Source organism: Myotis lucifugus, unplaced genomic scaffold (genome assembly GCF_000147115.1).
Source record: "Myotis lucifugus unplaced genomic scaffold, Myoluc2.0 scaffold_13, whole genome shotgun sequence".
NCBI lineage: Eukaryota > Metazoa > Chordata > Mammalia > Chiroptera > Vespertilionidae > Myotis > Myotis lucifugus.
This window is the reverse complement of record NW_005871061.1, coordinates 6,210,753-6,232,431: the sequence shown is the minus strand read 5'-3', so window position 1 is coordinate 6,232,431 and position 21,679 is coordinate 6,210,753. Positions and strand designations below refer to the sequence as shown.

The 21,679-nt window shown below is 44.3% G+C and overlaps 1 protein-coding gene across 1 annotated transcript; it reads right to left on the bottom strand.

Moving 5' to 3' along the window:
• Nucleotides 1-9,005: 9,005 nt before the first annotated feature.
• LOC106696339 lies at nucleotides 9,006-14,212 on the bottom strand. The gene is given in 5 exon segments (XM_023750457.1): nucleotides 9,006-12,112; nucleotides 12,115-12,260; nucleotides 12,262-12,688; nucleotides 12,691-13,606; nucleotides 13,691-14,212. Coding segments are annotated over 5 exon segments (5,118 nt in total).
• Nucleotides 14,213-21,679: the final 7,467 nt, after the last annotated feature.

Genomic DNA, 21,679 nt, shown 5'->3' with positions numbered 1-21,679 from the left:
TCTTGAAAAGTAACTGAAAAAAAGAGTCTTACTTTTAATCCACAAACAGCAAGCTGTCTCCAAAGTCAATTTCTTATATAGACTTTGTGGTTATCAGGAAAAGTATTATCTGTTTTCTATTCCTTTACAGAGTATTAGGGGAGAAACAAACCAGGGAGACTCAGGTGGGAAATGAGAATCAGAGCAAGTTTTCCACTAAAAAACAATTGCAATAGAAGCAGCATTAGACACTCCAGAGTGGTGAGAGAAATTGAAACCCCACTAAGCTATGTGACATCGCATATACAATATGACTAAAGCGTCTGGTTTGAGGTTTTAGGGAAATGTGTACAATGAATTACATTAGTCTCTAATGAAGATATCCTTTGAGGAATAGCTAAATACAGATGTTGATTCTCTAATAACCATATCCTAAACAGTTATCACAGAGATCCATATTAAATCTCCGATAATAGACTTGGTGACTACAGTGGTCCATAGAAGGTGATCGCACAATGTTTATGACTTGAAGCTACAAATGGCAGCAACCTCAAGACATTTGGTCATTTATTCAGTCTTAAAAAATGACTTCTCTTAACAGAGCTCTGGACATGTGGAGAGAGAGAGAGAGAGAGAGAGAGAGAGAGAGAGAGAAGAGATTTAGTAGGAAGGAAAGAAAAGTAGAGTCCTCACTGTTGGGAAGAGTACACCTTAGCTGTAGAGAAAACACAGCCACACCCCAACAACATGTCCAAAATGAATTAATTGCCGGATTATAAACCACTGAAGAAATAAGTATCCGTTATCATATTAGTAATAGCTAAATAAGTATATAAATAAATAGATAAAGTGAGGTAACCCCTGATAAAGTTACAGGGACTACTGCAGTTAGAAAAATCATTTGCAGCCATCATAATAAAGATGCAGGCAAAATGATCAATGGCACTAAATGTGGAGGGGCTGGTTTGATAAGGAAGGAGGAGCAGGATATTTTCATGGTCTGAAAATATCTTCCCACAAAATACCTATTACTTGCAAAAGAAAAACAGTAACTATGCCATTGAGAAATTAGGAGCACCTTGTCTAAACAGATAAAATTAATATCACCAAAAAGATGCAGATGTACATACTGTGTCTATGAATGTGACACTCTCGGAAGGACATGTAATGTATGTGGTACTCCATCCCACATTGCATAACCCAAATCTAAGTATAGGGTGTCCCAAAATTCACACAAGATTTGAATTTTGCGTGAGCATTAACAACAACAACAACAACAACAAAGCCTAATTTTACTTGGTTTATTGAATCAGATTCTAATATCTGTTGCCTTTTGATTTCAATCCCTTCAATTTGATAAGCATTACCAAGTACCAATTATGGCCCAGGAGCAGGGACAATGAAGACCAATGAAGACCACGGCTTTGCGTATGTGCCAGCAAAGCCATGGAGGCCATTTACCCGATGTGCTATTCCTTACATAACCCTATACTGTATACTTTATGAATAAAAAATTTACAATTTTTAATTATAAACCCATGTTTTCTATCAATATTACTTCTTGCATGAATTTTGGGACACCCTATATAAGGAAACAAGAAACAAATTCAAAATGAAGAACATTTTTATTTTGAAAGCCTTACGTTCTTCAAAGTTTAAAAGGTTGAGGAACTGTTCCCAACTAAAACTTAGTAAACTAAAAAAAAACCAAAAAACAAAAATCAGAATATGATTGGAAGATGAGGAAAGAAATGTCCTTATTCTTAGCAAATGCAGACGGAAGGATTTAGGGATGTAGGGGTATAAGGGTTTGATGTTTGCAACTTACATTGGTTCAGAAAAACTGTCCATGTGTATGTGCCTATCTGTGTGTGAGTGTAGGGAAGGAAGCAAGTGAGGCAACACCCTAATAACTGAATCTGGTAAAGGGTGTTCAGGTGTTCTTTACTATCCTTGCAACTTTTCTCAATGTTTGAAATTACTTCCAAATAAAAGTAAAAATCAAGTGAATTGATTATTCCTCTTCTCCCCCTCCCCAACACACACACACACACACACACACACACACATACACAGTATTGATTTTGTTTGGTTACCTTGTCTGTGTACCTATACCTCATTTGGCTATAAGTGCACATCCATCCAGAAACCTAAGCCAGAAACTTGAAACTTTTATTTCACTTGTCCTTCAGCACTATCAGCAAATCAATCATCCGGGGACTGTACTCTACTTCTGTAGACAATGACAATATCATGAAAATATCAGTGTTCCTTAAATCAATTTATAAATATGTAATTTGTTTTAAAAACCAATAATTTTTAAAAATAGACAAGCTGATTCTAGAGTTCATATGAAAATAAGCAAATCATCACCATAAAAAATTGATAAAAGAAAAGCAAGCATGAGAAATCAGCCCTGCTAGGTATTAAAATTTAATATAAAGCCTCAAAATAAAACAGCCATATCGTGGCATGAATTGACAGACAGATCAATGCAACAGAATAGAAATACAAAAAATGAACCAATGCATAGTGACACGGAAAGATAGAGAATAAAAATATTAATAGTGGTTAAATGTGAAATGTGAGGTAGGAACTAGGTACAGGGGTAGAACGCAAACTTTCCATCACGTAACTGTTTATACTTACTCATTTATGAGCCATGTGCATCTATTCACAAAATTAAATAATTAAATGTAAAAAAATGAAACATTTATTTCAAAGTCACTGAATTGCAATTGTGCCAGAGTGAAACAGTAGCCAACTCTTTCCATGTGTTTAGGTGCAAGCAAGATTATATTCTGAATTTATCCCAAACTGGACAAGAAAAAAACTAGTGGCTAGACAACTAGGGTCATATTGCAAAGAGCATTATCTGACAGTTGGCTTAAATATATTCCATGCACAGAACCATCTGAAGGAATCTAATTTTGATTTTACCTTCCCTGAGGCAGAACAGAAGGAAGGGACCTTTAATTGCATTATATGGAATATAAATTCCTTAACAGCGTCACATTAAAAATTACAAGTCTAATGCTTAGGAATCCTTGAATGCCCATTACCTGTAAGACATCCATGATACATTTACATGCAGAAAAGACCTGACAGACAACAAACTAGCTACTTAAATTGATTGTAATATATATCACGTCATATATATGCAAGAGTTTGTTTCTTTCTCCAATAGTTACTTATTTATAGGAGATGCATCATGTTAAAGAGGATAGACACAGAATATAATGCATAACCTAGGGGATAGTAGTTGAAAATGTTAGAAACCTTAATTATATGACTAATATTAAATTGTTTAGGATTAATCAAAGCCTAATCAATTGCAAAGGTGTCAGCCACTATGACATGGCTTGTTGACATTCTGTATTTCTTGCCAGACATGGGGATTCAATTTTTACATAATATAATTTCAAGCTTAACATTGTCCTTCCAATATGTGCACTATCTACACAATTACATGCAGAAAAGACCTGACAGACAACAAACTAGCTACTTAAATTGATTGTAATATATATCACGTCATATATATGCAAGAGTTTATTTCTTTCTCCAATAGTTACTTATTTATAGGAGATGCATCATGTTAAAGAGGATAGACACAGAATATAATGCATAACCTCAAAAATCAAGTGCAATTTTAATACTTACTGCTTTAAATAATGATCTATATTTATACTTTTACATAAAGTAAATTTTATTTTCCCAAAACTAATGTACTTAAGAAATAAAAAACATCACCAACAAAAATCAAAGGGAAACTTGTTGGTTCTCATCCAAATGGTCATCTTCCAAATTTAAATATAGTAATATCTTTTCTTTATGTATAATAAAAGAAATGCCCAAGGAAAATAATTGTCCCACAGACTTATAGATAATTTTAGTATTTTCATCCAACTACAACTTAGTTGGCCTTTTGAATAACACTTTTTGAAATTTACTTTGAGGAATTTTTTCCTCCTATTCCTTGATTTTTTCCATAGCAATAAAATTGCTCAAATTCTCTTGATTTTGTTTTCTATTTACCATGTTTCCTTCTAAGACATAGCTGATACTTAGTATATTTATTTAGTCATTGTCATATGCAAAATTCTAAGATATCCTCCAATGAATCAAGCCTTTGTATAATCTCCTCCCCTTGAGAGCCAGCAGAACCTATGACTTTCTTTTAGCCAATGGAGTATGTCAACAGACTCCCTTCATTAGATTCTGCTATATGGCAAAAAGTGTGACATGACTTTATAGAAGACTGTGCCTTAACTGACCAGAATGAGGTATTTTACTGCTGACTTTGAAGAAATAAGCTGCCATATTGTGAGGGAACTTCTGAAAGGGCAATGTGACAAGGAACTGCTGTGGGGTCCTCTAGGAGCTGAGAGTCGCCTCTGATAGATGGGCAGCAAGAAAGTGAGAACTCCAGTCCTGCAACTGCAAGCAACAGATTTCTGCCTACAACCACAGGAGCTCAAAAATGATTCTATTACAATCCCAACATATGGTGTATGATGGGGATTGCCCACACTACCAAACAATTCTCCAACACACCAGCTGGGTGTCCTACAATTCAACTCAATTCTGACACTATCTACTCTGAGAAAGATCAGATCCCACAGGGTAAGGGCTCAGTCCCACAAGACTGCCACCACATCAGGTACCAATCACAAGTCATATTGTCACCTGTGCTTCTGATTGACTGGCTATAAATTAGAGGTTCTCATGAACCCCTCCCTAAGTTTGATTAACTGCTAGGATGGCTCACAGAACTCTGAGGAACATTTTACTTACAAAAGTCGCCTCGTTAACATAACAAAGACATCACTTAGGAAATTCCAAGGGTTTTGGGAGTTCTGTGCCAGGAACAGTGGACAGAGATCAAATATATAGTTCTTATTATAAATCACAATATCAGAGCTGGTTTCCTCCATAAATTAACGCAGCCTTGCCAACAACTAGAGTAAAGTCTTGTGAGATCGTGATATCTCTGATCCTTTGACTGAAATCAGAGATCTGACCCAGTTAGGGCCATATCAAGATTCCTGAGTTTTGAAAACTGTGAGAAAATAATATATGTTGTTTTTAAGCCATTAAATGTGTGGTACTTTGTTAAGTAGTGATAGAAATCTACCACAGTAATTGCATTCTCACTTCTGAAAAACTGTCATTCTTCCAATTAATGAAATCTCACTTGTAAGAACCTTTTCATTAAATAAACAGGAACATGGGTAGAAAATTCGCCAAGTTTTAAATGGTCAACACCTAAGACATCACAACATCCATTTACTTAGACATGAGAATGAGACAGAACTTTTCAGTGTGGCTTATGGATTACATTTATTTTACAGTCACATTTCACGTATCAGTAGTGAAAACTAGAGCTTTGGGAGCATGTAAAACAGACAAGAGCATTAATGCAGGATTTCTCCCAATCCAGGACCGCTGGATCCTAACTGCTCACCTGCCGGCCAGCCTGATCGCCCCTAACCACTCTGCCTGCCTGCCTGCCTAATTGCCCCTAACCGCTCTCCCCTGCCGACCTAATCACCCTCTAATCCAGAGGTGGGCAAACTTTTTGACTCAAGGGCCACAATGGGTTCTTAAACTGGACCGGAGGGCCGGAACAAAAGCATGGATGGAGTGTTTGTGTGAACTAATATAAATTCAAAGTAAACATCATTACATAAAAGGGTATGGTCTTTTTTTTTTTAGTTTTATTCATTTCAAATGGGCTGGATTCGGCCCGTGGGCCGTAGTTTGCCCATGGCTGCTCTAATCACTCTCCCCTGCTGGCCTGATCACCCCTATCCCCTAGCCTCTGCCTAGGATGCCGCCACAGTGGCTTTGTCCAGAAGGACGTCCAGAAGACATTTGGTCTATCCGGTCTAATTAGCATATTACCCTTTTATTAGTATAGATAGTTCTATCTCTAAAGTTGTGTCCATTTCATGTTATAAAGTCATCTAATTTTTATTAAAATATTTACTTCACGATTTTTTCTTGTGTGTATGTATGTGTGGGGGGAGGAGATAGTCATACTGTAAGGGGCAAACTGGGTGATCTAACCAAGGTAAACTGTTGGGAATGAGCCACAGAGTAATAGAAGTGTAAGAAATAAGATGCATTTCTACTATGGATGATCAAAAAGCTAAATACCTATGTGCATAAAATGTATATTTACTTGTTGGTATGCTCATGATGTTGTCTTGTAGAAGTTGCTTGAAATCAGGCTCCTAAATCTTAGATAAGACCCTAAGTCTTTAATAAGATCCACGTGAATATAGACTTTTACATGCTTTTTAAAGATAATTTTTCTATTAAACTCTACCTTGGCTGTCTTATCCTTCTTTGTTCTAAAGATTTTACTTGTGAATAATAGGATTCATTTTATTCTTTTTTTGTTTGTTTACTTTTTTCTCAAGATTTGTAATAGTTAATTGCACCAAGAAGAAACTGGAATTCAGCTAAGTGGTTCAATATGAACTCCACACATCTGCATAGATTTTCCTCAACTTCTCAATCATTTTATTATATCTTGCTGTTGCTAAAATTGTTATGCCCAGATTTCAAGATTCCCAAGAGTCCATCAGGGAGCCAGCCAGTCTGATGCAAAAGCAATGAGTCTTTTATTTCAAGCCCGGGCTTGGTTCTCCTACCTTCCTTACTGACGCAGCAGCAGGTGGCAAAGAGAGAGCAGCCTGATAGAACCAGGGGTTTTATAGAGGGTTGGAGTAGGGGCGGGAGAGGGGGCTGTGCCCCCCGCCGATTGGCCAGGTGCGAGCTGGTGTCCCATTACACAGGATGTGGTCATAGCGATGGCGTGCACTTCCCTTGATTACCATTGGTTAGTCCAGAGAAATGGTGGGTGTGGCTAGCAGAGGCTCCTTCCGGGAAGGAGCCTTTGCTGAGCACATGGTCCTGTACAAAATGGAGGTCCCTTAATGGATGGGGAGCTGGCCACTCGGTTCCAATGCAAGGCCTGCCACCGTGGGCGTCGCCGGGAAGCGGGCCGCCCACCACCCCGCCTGGCCTTTGGGTCGCCCGGTTGCTCGGCTCGAAAGTGACTCGGAGGCCGACGAGGGCGGCCCGGTCCGTCTGGGCATCCGCGGGCCCGCACCTATCTGGTCGGGCGCTGCCTCGGCCATGGCTGCCCGTCCCTCCCTCGCAGCTCCTCTCAGCGGCCTTTCGGGCCGGCGCGGTGTGCTGGAGGCGGTGGAGGCGGAGCGGAGCTGCCCAGCCTCAGAGCCCCAGCCCGGCGGCTGTGAGCTGCATCCGAGCCACGCGCCCCGCCGGTGGGCATCCTCGCCGGCCTCCATGCTACTCCAGGAGGCCGCGCATCGCCCGCAGTGCGGCGTGTCTGGAGCCGCCTTCCGTCCGTGCTCCTGCTCTGCCCGGCGCCGCGGGGCGGGAAGACACGCACCTGACCCCGAGTGACCGGAGGCATTGGCGGTCGGCGTGCAGTCTTCCGCGGTGACCCGCGGCTCCGGGCGCCCTTCACGCCGGGAAGCACGGCGATGCGGCCCCCCAGCGCCAGGGCATCTCACGGGCCTGAGAGGGGGACCCTCGGCCAGTCGTCCTCCCTGCCGGACACCTGCGGGGCCACGTGCCCCGCTGGCCCTTTCATTCCCCCCTTGTCTTGGAACTTCCGGCCAATCATGAGACGGACTGCATTTCTATTCCACCAGAACTATCAACTGAACTATCCCTATAAGCTTAACAAATGGTCCGGTGGAAGGGAAAGAAACCATTTTAGATTTAACAACTTCTATTGAAATCGGATTTTTCTTCTTAAAATTCCTCCATGGCTATCAAAAAGCCAAATCAAGATTCCTTGAGGAGGCTTAAGCATTCCTGTTTGTTAGGCTAGGTTTAAATTTAGAGTCTGTTAAACTAAGCCTTCGTTTTTCTGGGTACCATTTTCAGCTGGACCAAGTCTCTTCTGTTATTTGGTTCCTGGTCTGGCTGGGCATGGGAAGCAAAAAGTAGCCATGGGTATAGGAGACCTTCCTCAGAAGGGGCGAGTGTTCAAGCCCCTGCACCATTGGGGGGGTGAGGATCTGTGCCCCACCTCTGTTGAACCCCAAGTTCTCTCCTACTGGCCCCCGGCTGTGCCTGTCTTAGGTCGCCCCACCCTGTGGAGTCTTACCCGTCTTTGACTACCAGCCATCTCTAGGCCAAGTAGGGTGATGTGAGTTTCAGTTCTGTCTCCTTGTTAGCCTATGCCCCTGTGGCCTCCACGCCCAGCACCTGCCTTGGGTTCCCCTCGCCTGCTGGTGGGGCCCCGGCTTTGATCACATATCTTGGGAAATCCAGGTTTCTTCTCCAGAGAGGGCCCAGCTTATGCCATTGGGCAAGAGACGGATCCATGGTACCAGCTTTTCATGAGCCCAGCTTGAACGGAGAGCTCAGACAACAGCTGTAGACAATGGGGATCCTCTTGGCAATACAGGATGCTTAAGTGCCTTCCCAGGAGGGAATAAATCCCTTCACGTATTGCCAGATTTCGGAGGAATTACATAAGGAGAAAAACATACTGATCTAACTGTTGGTATAAAACCTTCCTTCTATGCATAACCATGCCTCAGACCTTTTATTCTAAACATGCCAGCTTTACTACCCCTGACATGGGCATGGTGACTCAGGCCTGCAAGACAGTATTACAGGCTGCCAACTGTTAGCTGTCTCTCAACAGAGACCAAAACCTGATGGGCACCATTCCCTGCCCAGTTGGGTACCTGCCCTCTTGGCAGCTAGGCACCCTTTACTTTTGGGGGTCACTCCACACAGCTCCCTTCCAGGACAGCCAACATACGTTCAAACCTGCAAAAGAATCAAAGGTTAATATAACATAATACTGGCATCATGGCTGCTTCAAATCTTCTGCTACTAAACATGTGATCCTATAAATTGTCCTTGTCTCTTTGGAGCCATGTCCATGAAGATGCAGGCATTATATTACACAGTATTGTGGGGGCTCCTGGTGACAGGAGTGATCGCGAGTCATGTTACCAGCATCAGGCAGGTCAAGCACGCTGTAGCTTGAGCTTGAGCGGGTTGCGTTGATCTTGATCGATGCTCCATTTGGTGATGCAGTCCTTCCGGGTCATGGATGGATCCGCTGACCGGACGTGAGTGTGATGGACCCAGGTTGCGACGCCGTCTACCTTGAGAGCGGTGGGGGTCGTCAGCACCACGGTGTAGGGACCCTTCCAACGTGGCTCAAGGGTTTCTTGGTGACGCCTTCTGACGTAGACCCAATCTCCGGGTCTGTGTTGATGAGGAGTTGGGGTTGGGCTGGTTTCGTAGATGGCGCGGAGGCGCTCATGCGCCTTCTGAAGCCCTCTCAAGGAAAGAGATAGATCTTGATTTTCAAATTCAGCAAGAAGGTCAGCTTTAAGGTTAGGAATGATAGGGGGTGGCCTGCCAAACATGATTTCATAGGGAGTAAAGCCCAGGGTGTATGGGGAGTTCCTTACCCGGTAAAGGTCATACGGTAGGAGAGCCACCCAGTCCCCGCCAGTCTCCATGGTTAATTTGGTAAGGGTCTCTTTTAGAGTTCTGTTCATCCTTTCTACCTGACCTGAACTCTGGGGCCTATAAGCACAATGTAATTTCCAATTTGCCCCAATAGCCCTGGTTACTACCTGTGTTACCTGTGAAATAAAGGCTGGCCTGTTGTCGGACCCTATCATAGCAGGAAAACCATACCTGGGTAAGATGTCTTCCAGCAGCTTCTTGGCCACCGTCTGAGCTGTTTCATGCTTGGTTGGGTATGCCTCTACCCAGCCAGAGAAGGTATCTATAAAAACTAAAAGGTATTTATAACCATACTTCCCTGGTTTAATTTCAGTGAAGTCGACCTCCCATTGTGCTCCCGGTTTGGTGCCTCTGAGCCTGGTCCCTTTTTCATTTGATCCAACTCTCGTGTTCGTGAGTTGACAGGTCTTGCAGGCAGACACAACCTGATTTATCTTGGTATTCTGCTGGTGAATCTTGATCCCGGCACGTCGGATTAAGTCCTTCATTTTCCGGGTTCCCAGGTGAGTGGACCGGTGCATATGTTCTAATACCGTGTCCCCGAGCCGGTCTGGCAGTATAAGTTCCCCTTCTGGTGTATACCACCATCCCTTTATTTCCTGGGCTCTGGGGAGCTTTCTGATACGTTGCAATTCTTCCTGGGAGTACTTGGGCTGGTCTGGTAAGACTGGGTCCCCCGGGTCTGGGAGTTGTAAGGCCTTGGTAGGGACCGAGGTAAGGGCTACTGCCTTCGCAGCCCGGTCAGCCTTTTGGTTACCTCTTGCTACCGGGTCATCGGCTTTCTGGTGCCCCTGGCAGTGGATTATGGCTAACTTGGCAGGAAGCCATAAGGCCGCAAGAAGATCGAGAATCTCCTGCTTATTTTTTATTGTCCGTCCCTCTGCTGTCAGCAGCCCTCTCTCCTGATAGATTGCCCCGTGGACATGAGCTGTAGCAAATGCATAACGGCTGTCTGTATAAACGTTAAGCCACTTCCCAGCCCCCAGCGTCAGTGCCTTAATAAGGGCGATGAGTTCTGCTCGCTGGGCTGACGTCCCGGGGGGCAGGGCCTCTGCCCACACAGTGTCCGTTTCAGTGACCACCGCTGCACCCGCGTACCTGCACCCGTCTCGCACGAAGCTGCTTCCATCCGTGAACCAGGTGGCCTCTGCATCAGGGAGGGGCTGGTCGGTCAAGTCCTTCCGGAGTCCATGCACTTGCTCTAGGATTCCCACACAGTCGTGTAGTGGGGCATCTAAGTCAGGGTCGGGCAGCAAAGTAGCAGGATTGAGGGCCGCACTGGGGTGGAACCGCACTCTTGGAGGGTTGAGTAGGAGGCTCTGGTAATGGGTTATACGTGCGTTACTCATCCATCTATTGGGAGGCTGCTTCAGGACTCCCTCAATGGCATGTGGGGTTGTAATCCTGATTTCCTGCCCCAGGGTCAGTTTGTCAGCGTCTTTGACTAAGAGCGCAGTTGCCGCGATAATTCTCAAGCACGGTGGCCAGCCAGCAGCTACAGGATCTAACTTCTTGGACAAGTAAGCCACTGGGCGGTTCCAGGGGCCTAAAGCTTGAGTCAAGACCCCTTTTGCTATCCCTTTGTGTTCATCTACAAAGAGATGAAAGGGCTTCGTAATATCTGGCAGGCCCAGGGCTGGAGCACCTAGAAGGGCTTTCTTCAACTGCCTAAAGGCAGCTTCATCTGTCTCAGTCCAGTCAAACGCCCTTCCCTCTTTGGTAGCTTCATATAGGGGCCTGGCGATTTCGGCAAAACCCGGTATCCAGAGGCGGCAGTAGCCAGCTGATCCTAGGAATTCCCTCACTTCTCTTCGAGAGGTGGGAGTAGGGATTTTCAAAACAGTCTCTTTTCTGGCATCCGATAACCGCCGCTGCCCGCCCTCTAGGATGTATCCCAGGTAACTCACCCTTTCTCGGCATAACTGAGCCTTCCTCGCGGATGCCCAGTACCCTAAGGCCCCCAGGGTGGCCAATAGATCTTGGGTCCCCCGCTCACAGTCCTTGGCTGTGTCGGCAGCAATCAGGATGTCATCTATGTACTGGAGGAGGGTCAGGTTGGGGTGTTCCCTTCTGTACTCACCCAGGTCCTCGTGCAGTGCCTCGTCGAAGATGGTGGGCGAGTTTTTGAACCCCTGGGGTAGGCGTGTCCAGGTCAGCTGTCCACTGAAGCCCTCCTCTGGGTCATGCCACTCGAAGGCGAATAGGGGCTGACTTTGAGGTACTAGCGGTAGACTGAAGAAGGCATCTTTCAGATCTAATACCGTGTACCAGACTTTAGAGGGCGCCAAGGAGCTCAAGAGAGTGTACGGGTTTGGGACTGTTGGGTGTATGTCCATAACTCTTTTATCTACTTCTCGGAGGTCCTGTACTGGCCTGTAGTTGTTTGTCTGTGGCTTTTTAACCGGCAGTAGCGGAGTGTTCCACGCAGACTGGCAGGGGACTAACACCCCCAAGCTCTTCAGTCTCCTGATATGAGCCTGAATTCCCTTCCGTGCCTCCTGAGGCATGGGGTACTGCTTGATTCTTACTGGACCTTCTCCTGGTTTTAGTTCTACCAGGACTGGGGCCCTGTGGGCGGCCAGCCCCACCCCCCCGTCTCTGCCCAAGCTGTTGGGAATTCTTGTAGCCATTTGTCCATACTGCCCTCTACTGGGGAAGCCTTCTGGTAGAGGCGATACTCATCCTCTAGCCTCATGGTCAGGACCTGAATGGGGCGGCCCTCCCCATCGGTGACCTGAGGCCCCTTGTCTGAAAGTTATCTGAGCACCAATTTTGGTCAGTAGGTCCCGTCCCAATAGTGGGTAAGGGCATTCCGGTATCACCATGAAAGAGTGGGATACCCGGCCCGTTCCTAAATCTACTGTTCTTCGGGTAGTCCATGAATACTGGCTTATACCAGTTGCCCCTTGCACCCAGGACTTTTTGTTCGCCAGTTTTCCTTGCGGGGTGCGGAGGACCGAATGTTGTGCCCCGGTGTCAACAAGGAAGTTAACAGGAGTCCCCTCCACTCTGAGAGTTATCCTGGGCTTGGGGAGGGGGTCCGAACCCTGACTCCCCTAATCACTCAGTTCACCCAGCTCTAAGACCTTAACTCGGTCGGTCCTGTCTCCCTTCTCACCGGCCTTCTCCGGACACTCTCGAGCCCAGTGCCCTATTCCCATGCAAAACTACACTGATCCTTCCGAAGCCCCCGCCTCCCTTTTCGGGTGGTCTGCTTACCTCTTCCTTTATTGCTTGCAAGCTGTCGGAGGCGACGGTCTCGCTCCCTGGGGGAGTCCATGGTCGTAGCCAGCAGGACCCTAGCCAGGTCCCGAGCTTGCCTACTGCTAGTGGCAGCCACGACGCGAGCCTGCCTGTCTTCTGGAGACTCTCGGTTATTGTACACCTTCTCTGCCACTGCCAGTAAATCCTGTAAACTCTTCTCTCCCAACCTATCTACTTTTTGTAGTTTCTTTTTAATATCTGCGGCCGATTGGTTTACAAAGCTTATGATCACAGCTGCCTTGTTTTCAGGAGCTTCTGAATTCATGGGGGTGTAGGTGCGGTAAGCCTCCATGATCCGTTCTAAAAAGGCAGCTGGAGACTCATCCCTTTCCTGCTGAACATTCCCCACCTTGGCCAAATTAGTTGGCTTTCTAGCAGCCATTCTGAGACCCCTAAGGGTCTGGCGGTAGACCGAAAGCCTCTCCTTACCCTCTGCCGTGTTGAAATCCCATTCAGGCCTAGTTAAGGGAAAAGAGACATCTATCTGGACCTGGTTGGCAGTTGGGTTTCCGTCCACACCTGGAACCACTTTCCGGGCCTCATTGAGGATCCTTTCTCTCTCTTCCGTCATGAACAGAACCTGTAAAATCTGCTGACAGTCGTCCCATGTGGGCTGATGGGTGAAAAGAACAGAATCTAGCAAGTCAATAAGCCCCCCCGGCTTTTCAGAAAACTTAGGGTTTTGTGCCCTCCAGTTATAGAGATCGCATGTTGAGAAAGACCAGTAATGATGGGGCTGGTTGCTGTCTGCATCCGGGGGTCCAGCGGCCCGTAAGGGCAGGGTCTTGATAGTGGAGTCGGGTGCTGCGGCAGACAGTTCCCGCTGAGCTCTCTGCCGGGTGAGAGGCGGGCCTCCTACCAGAATCGCAGCCACTCCCAGAACTCCGCCCCCAGCCACTCCCGGAACTCCGCCCCCAGCCACTCCTGGAACTCCGTCCCCAGCCACTCCTGGTGTGGAAGGATCGCCCCCCCATGGGCTATATGGGGGAGGAAAGATTAGTTCTTCTTCAGTCCCCCCTTGCAGGACAGGGTGCAGGGGGGCCGAAGGCTGGGTGAGATTCTTCTTTTTCTCCTCCTTTTCCGTTCTCTGCAAGGCAAGAATAGGCTTCGGCCCAGGAGAACGTGGAGGTAGGAAGGGCCTGAGCCAAGATGGTGGGTCTTCCACGAGGTCCTGCCAAGTAACAATGTAAGAGAGTTGACCAGGATGTCCACCCCTGAGTCGGGAGACGACATCCCTGACCCGGCGGATGATGGGGAGGTCGAAAGTCCCCTCCGGCGGCCACCCGACGTCAAAGGTTGGCCACTCCCTGGAACAAAAAGTCTGCCACCGGTCTTTCCGAACCTCCGCACTGAGGTCGCTGGCTCTTTCCCTTACCTCTTTAAAATGGTCAACCATAATGCTTAAAGGAGTAATTTGAGTCTGTCCCATAATGTCCGTCCAGTAAGTCCACAAAATAAAACCGAGAAAACACAAACACAAACAACAAACAGGCCCGGAAATACAGTCTTCCAACTCCATGGAAGCAGAACCAAAACAGGCTTCCAATTCCATGGAAGCCAAACCCGAAAGCTAGACAATGGCCTTACGCCAAACCGGCGGGAGCGACCCGCCTCATCTCAAATCCGAGAGGGGCATACTCATCCCTCATCAGGGGCATACTCATCCCTGCTGGGGGGGGCGGAACGTCTTCCAGCTCTCCCCCGCCTGTGGTCTTTCACGGCGCGTCAGCCTAGACCCCTCAGGCACTTAGATTCCAGAAACGAGCTCACACAGAACACACACCGACACAGACACACGACACAGACACCTACCGCGGTCAGTCAGACTCACGGATGGGGAGTCCCTCAATGGTCTTGGGAACCCCGGGCGAGCCCCCAAATGTTATGCCCAGATTTCAAGATTCCCAAGAGTCCATCAGGGAGCCAGCCAGTCCGATGCAAAAGCAATGAGTCTTTTATTTCAAGCCCGGGCTTGGCTCTCCTACCTTCCTTACTGACGCAGCAGCAGGTGGCAAAGAGAGAGCAGCCTGATAGAACCAGGGGTTTTATAGAGGGTTGGAGTAGGGGCGGGAGAGGGGGCTGTGCCCCCCGCCGATTGGCCAGGTGCGAGCTGGTGTCCCATTACACAGGATGTGGTCATAGCGATGGCGTGCACTTCCCTTGATTACCATTGGTTAGTCCAGAGAAATGGTGGGTATGGCTAGCAGAGGCTCCTTCCGGGAAGGAGCCTTTGCTGAGCACATGGTCCTGTACAAAATGGAGGTCCCTTAATGGATGGGGAGCTGGCCACTCGGTTCCAATGCAAGGCCTGCCGCCGTGGGCGTCGCCGGGAAGCGGGCCGCCCACCACCCCGCCTGGCCTTTGGGTCGCCCGGTTGCTCGGCTCGAAAGTGACTCGGAGGCCGACGAGGGCGGGAAGACGCGCGCCTGATTCCGAGTGACCCGAGGCATCGGCGTTCGGCGTGGTCTCCGTGGTGACCCGCGGCTCCGGGGCGCCCTTCACGCTGGAGGCACGGCGATGCGGCCCCCCAGCGCCAGGACATCTCACGGGCCTGAGAGGGGGACCCTCGGCCAGTCATCCTACCTGCCAGACGCCTGCGGGGCCACGTGCCCCGCCGGCCCTTTCAAAAATATCAATCATGCCTGCCACTGTTTCCTAAAAAATTTGATCCTAATCTTTGCTTGAAAAGCAATTCACCTAAGCAAACTCCTGGCTCTGATGGAGGCATGCCTGTAAGATAGAAACATTTTGTTAACTTTTTATTCGAGTCCAGTTTCCTGCACCTGAACTAGTGTGTTTGCTTTATAACAATGTTCTAATTTGACAACTGACATGACTACTTGCTTGAGGTCAAACACCATGCCTGACCTGGTCTGGATCCAATGTTTTTTGCACCTTCCTGGAAATGAATCCCTGGCAATTATCATTGGGGGAGAAGGAGGTGATAGTTCAGCCAAGATCTAAGATTTGTGTAGTGTAAGTAACTATCACACAAATTCTCCATGGATAAACATGGAACGGCCTGAGAAATAACCTTTTTTCTTATGTTTAATGAAAGTCTTGCCATATTTCCAGTGATCATTGGTCCTTGTTTACCTTGTCAGTTTATATTGGGTGAAAACTAGTCTCAGTTCATGCAGAAATGTTCTGTTGCTTTTTTTCTTAGACTTAATGTATGGTTTTAGTTTGTCTATATGTAATGCTTTGATCCCTTTTATGTATAAACCTTAAAATGTGCCTGCCTCATTTTCACTGTTTTGTTTTTTTTTCTGAAAACCATCTATATAAACAAGATGTGATTCTGGAGAAATAAAAACTCTATTCCTTACTAACAGCTACATTCCCTTAGGTGGTTCAACATTATTTCTTAGTCTTCTTGCACACTGGAATGAGTGTACTGAAGAAGCAAATCTTTTGAAGTTAGTCAATATTTACCTTTCTTGTATCCTTTAAGATAGATTTGAGGGCTCTCTCTCCTGTACTCTGATGGGGTAGGACTTGCATCCCAGTTCCAATTGAATACTAATTTTAACATGAGTTAGCCACTTAACTATTATATCAAAAATAGTATCTTCTTTTGGGATTTTTCACTTAAGGGGATACATCTCTACCTTGTCCTCAATAACAGGGATAGGAACTATTATATAACTGTGTTCAGATAGCTTAGTGCCATCATATGACTAGGGGAAAGCATGAACAGGGGCCCATCCTCTCAATAAGCACAATTCTACATACCTGACCTACATATGCCAGATACGCAAGGTATCACCAGGCGTTAAGTGCAATTAACTATTAAAAGAAATGATACATATTATGCCTTGTCAAAGGCAAAAATGGCAGTCTTTGTGAGCTGTGCTTGTCTGTCCTAGAAGTGTCTTGCCTGCGTGTGGGTTATCATGAGTGTTCAGAGCATCATCCCCTTAATGCAGGCAGAGTAAAGGATCAAGCCCAGTGTATATAAAATGGGCAGATGATCCTGTTTCATTTGTCACTATTGAGATTTTGTGTGTGGAATCTAGAACACTAGGAATCATTGGTGGTAACAATCATGTATGTGAGAAAACATGGAAGATGCGCCTGATAATAGGATGAATGCCTAGATAATATTTTGAGCCTGTTCTTGACAGTGATTAAATGATATTTAGAGCTCCTATAAGGAGCATATAGCACATTTCTTATTCATAAAAGAAGTCCAATATACCACTTAATCACTCTGCATTTACAGCAAAGAAGTCCTAGTCAAAGAGGAAGTAAGAAGTGTACAGAAATGGGAGCACATTTTGGAGAATTTATTTTGATCCCATGGAAAAGTAGGTAATAAGTAAATTGCTTGCTACTTCAATATTATAGCTGATGCTAGAAGCTTTTAATCTCACACATGCAATATAAACATCACCCCTTAGTTTTAATTTTTCATGAGTTATTTATTCTTCAATTCTCCTGAAACAAGGCAAGGACAGTTTTATAGTTTAGAGAACCTGCTCTCTCCTGTGTGATATTTATCAACTATAGAACCAACTATATTCAGCAGAATGAATTGGTATCTCATCTTTAAAAAATGCATTGTGACTTATAAAATAAGATCAGTGAAATGTGGTTTACTGCCACTCATGAAAGTCATAAAATGCCACTTCAATATGGTCTAAATAGTAAAGCATTTTATAACTTAAACCCCTTTTTCCAATTTTAAAAACAAAAAGTAATTTAGCAAGGCATCAGAGAAAAGTTTCAAAATCTGAAGGTCAGAGTTCGAATTTATATTTTCTGCCTTTATTCACAGAAAGACATCTTCATCTTGATAGTTACTGCACACTCTAATTCTTCATATACATTGGCAGAAAAGGAATGCTGGTAAAAACGATCACTTCAACATTCACTGGAAAAAAAGTTATTTGGAGGCAAATACAAACCAAAAGCAAAAAGAAAAAGTCAGAACTTTAAAACATACCTATGGGCTATGACTAAACAACTGTTTTCGTGGCATCATGGATTGGCTCTTTAAATATTTTTAACAAAGGAAGACATCAATTGATTCAATTACCTCTGAAAGAATTTAGTAAATGAGAAGATAGAAGATACCAGAGTTCATAGGATACAGTCAAATTTAATCTTGTATTGTATAAATCATTTCTGCTAAAAACAAACAAAAAACAACCACTCTCCTCTTTTCTCAACTGTTTCTATGAACTTTTATAATTCAAATATGATGCCTTTACAATCTATTAAATTATAGGTCTAAGGAGACTCCATTTTGGAAGATGCATATCAATTTGCCATTTGATTACTACTTCTGTTTTGGGGATCCTGGTTCTGTTTTAAAGATGGCTGGCCCATCCTTGATTGATGTACACTAAAACAGTAAGTCTTCTGTTGCTTCTCTGATGTCTAAAATGGCCCTAATAGTTTGAAATTATAGTCAGGAAGTTTAGTTTTGGGAGTACTCTTGTTGCAGTTACCTTACTTAAGCTCACTACACCAAAGCGCTTAGGGATCTTTGCTACCATCATAGGTCACATATATTTTGCCTAATTGAATTGTGTCATGATAAGCAAATGATGCTATTATCACTTTATATTGCACACGTAACTCTATTGTAATACAAGGCTGGAAGAATGAGCATTGCTTCCACCTCTTCCTATTAGCAGTTAATAATATTCTTGCACTTTTTCCATTGCAATTAAAATGCACATCTCAAGAAGGGGTCAGCCTTTTCAGAAATTCTTGTTTTGAGGCAGGTGCACACTGTCCTCTGGGCCAGTCCAAGGCAAGAGAAGAAAGCAGGAAGTAGGAAGTTTTCATGTGGTCTTCCCTTACATACTTTCCAATATACTTCCTCTACCCTTCATCGCCTGTGTCCTTTTATTGTCCTCTATCCATCACCACCATCCCTGAATGTTGTGCTATAACAAAAGCTGAGAAAAATCTCATATCCTAGGAATGTTAATGTTTCCTTTTCTCCTCAAAGCACTGAGAGTTCCATCTTGTTGTAATAGGAAATTGCTTCTGAAAAAGTTGAGATTTTCTGGGTGGGCCTATTCTAATGACAGGAGCTCTCAAGAAAACAGAAACGCCAATAAGAAAGGATATATGCACCCCTATGTTCATAGCAGCACAATTTACAATAGCTAAGATTTGGAAACAGCCTAAATGCCCATCAGCAGATGAGTGGATTAGAAAACTATGGTACATCTACACAATGGAATACTATGATGCTATAAAAAAGAAGGAATTCTTACCATTTGCAGCAGCATGAATGGAACTGGAGGGCATTATGCTAAGTGAAATAAACAAGGCAGTGAACGAAAAATACCACATGATCTCACTCATTTATGGATAATAAAGAACATTATAACCTAATGAACAAATAGATAGATACAGAGGCAGAGAAGTATCGAACAGACTGTCAAATTACAGAGGGAAGGCTGGGGAGTGTTGTGGAGTGTTATGGGGGTAAGAGATCAATCAAAGGACTTATATGCATGCATATAAGCATAACCAATGGAAGCAAGACACTGAGGGGGTGGGTAAGGGCATGTGCCGGAGGGTAGGGGAGGCCGGGGGAAGGTCAATGTGGGGGGGGGGAGGAGACATATGTACTACTATTTGTAAAAATTTAAACAAGAAAATAAAAACAAAATAAATAAAAAAGCTGAAAACTTTCTCCAGCTGATAGCAGGAGAATAAAAGAGCAAGTGAGAGATTCAAGACCTTGGCCATTTCTGGTTCCCATATGGAAACCAGACTATGGACAGGGAATACAAGAAGCCTTGAGAAACTAAGAGGATCACAACTGAACACCAGCAAGAGAATTGGAACCTCAGTCCTACAAATGCAAGGAAATGAATGTGACCAATGATCTAAATGAGCCCAGAGGCAGACAGTTCTTATCCAGAACCTCTGGATAAGAGCTCAACCCAACAGACACCCAATTTCAGTCTTGTGGGACCCTCAGCAAAAAAACAGTTGCACCTTGATGGACTTCTGACCTACAGAACTTTGAGCTAATAAATTTGTGCTGCTTTAAGCCACTATATTTATAATAATAGCAATAAAAAACTAATACAATGGGTGAATCAGATAAACTAAACCCCAGAAATGTTACCTGGTTAATATGTGATCTCTCTCAGAAACAAAATGCCTAAATGTACTTAAAATTCATATGTTGCAAAGCTACATTAATCAAACTCAAAAGCAAACTGTCAAGAATGGCATTATGAATATAATAAAAGTAAAATTTAGAGCAAAATGTATTAAAAGAAGATAAGGAGGGTCATTTTCTAGTGATATGAGCTATAATCAATAATGAAGATATGACATTATTAAAATGTATATGCCCACAACAGCCTCCTAAAAAATGAGCCTAGACATATGAATTAGAAACTTCACACTGGGATTGGACTTCAAATCACACCACATAGGCATCTATCTTTTCTACCTTTGGTTAAGGTCAATCTTGCCTAGATGCAAAGAGGGGGAGACAGCTCATGATTAGAAAATGAATCATCGCTGAAAAAAAAATGGCTACCTGTAAATCAACATGCCCAACATTGTGGTAACAGACATGCCACAGTTAATTTCAAATCATGTTTCCATCTCACCTAGAATAGCAGAAGCTAGCCAGAATCCCATGAAAGAATCTTTCGTCACACCTGGAGACTGCAGAGCATCAAGAACTACTAATTTCATTGACAGGAACTAAGTTGTTTAGAAATGATATGCAGCTCTGCCTAGTTCCGAGAATTTCAAAATCAGCAAAACTGAAAGTAAAATGTAACTTCCATGGAAAGAGAAATTTGACTAAACCTGATGAGATGGATAGATAATGTGGGGTAGTGGAAAGAATATTCTAGTTCTTGTACATGTGTAATGTTAAACAAGTTATATCAATTCCCTAGATTCCTGTTTACGCATCAGAAATAAGGTTCAAGTAGATAATATAAAAAGGTTCTCTTCACCTCTGATATTATTTAATTAATGTCACTGTGGAATGACAGTGGACCTTAAAATCCACTGCCCAGCAAAAGTGCCAGACATTTTCCCCAACAGATATTCATTCTCAAAGGGCAGTAGAGAATCCATCTGAGAAATTTTCCCAGCTGCTACATATCATTATTTGACACAGTCAACTTCTCAAAATGGCATTCAATATCCTTCACAAGGACCCAACCTATATGCAAAGCCTAACTCATAACCACTTGTTACTGCAGATTATTTGCTGTTTCCTGACGTACTCCCTGCCTCCGTGTATTTAATCATGCTCTTATCCAAAATTCAATTCATTATAAGAAAAATTTTACACATCACTCTATTTGTCGGTCCAATATCACCTCCTTTATGAAAATTCTCCGACTCCCAACGGAGAATCATTCAGCAGGAGCTTTCCAAAGTTAAAGCTTAGGGCCACTTTCAGGTCCAGGCATAATTTTCAAGGTCTCTTTTATAAATGAAATAGTTATCCATGTATGTATTTGCCAGGTCCTGGGGCAGGAGTGAACTACCTACCACCTGTTCGTGGGCACTAGCCCACATATTTACTTGTTTTTCCAGTACATTGTTCTCTTAAGAATCTGAATTTGACTGCCTTCAGGCAGGCATATCATTTTCCAGGTTGCCATCGGCCCCATTACTCAATACGAATCTTTTCCTATGCCTCACAGTACATGTGACCTTCCTAGGCTCTAAATCCATTCCTCAACCTGTGTTCTTTTATTGTTTAAGGCTGCCACCAGCCATAGGCATTTCATGGATTCTTCTACCACCCCCCATTCTGGTTGAGGAATATAATGAAGTTCTCACCAATTGTAAGTGCATGTTCAGAGCTCTGTATTAAAAGGATTTTACTGGGGGGGAGACAAAATGGCAGTGGAATAGATGGACGTGTCCAGAGCCTTGTCCC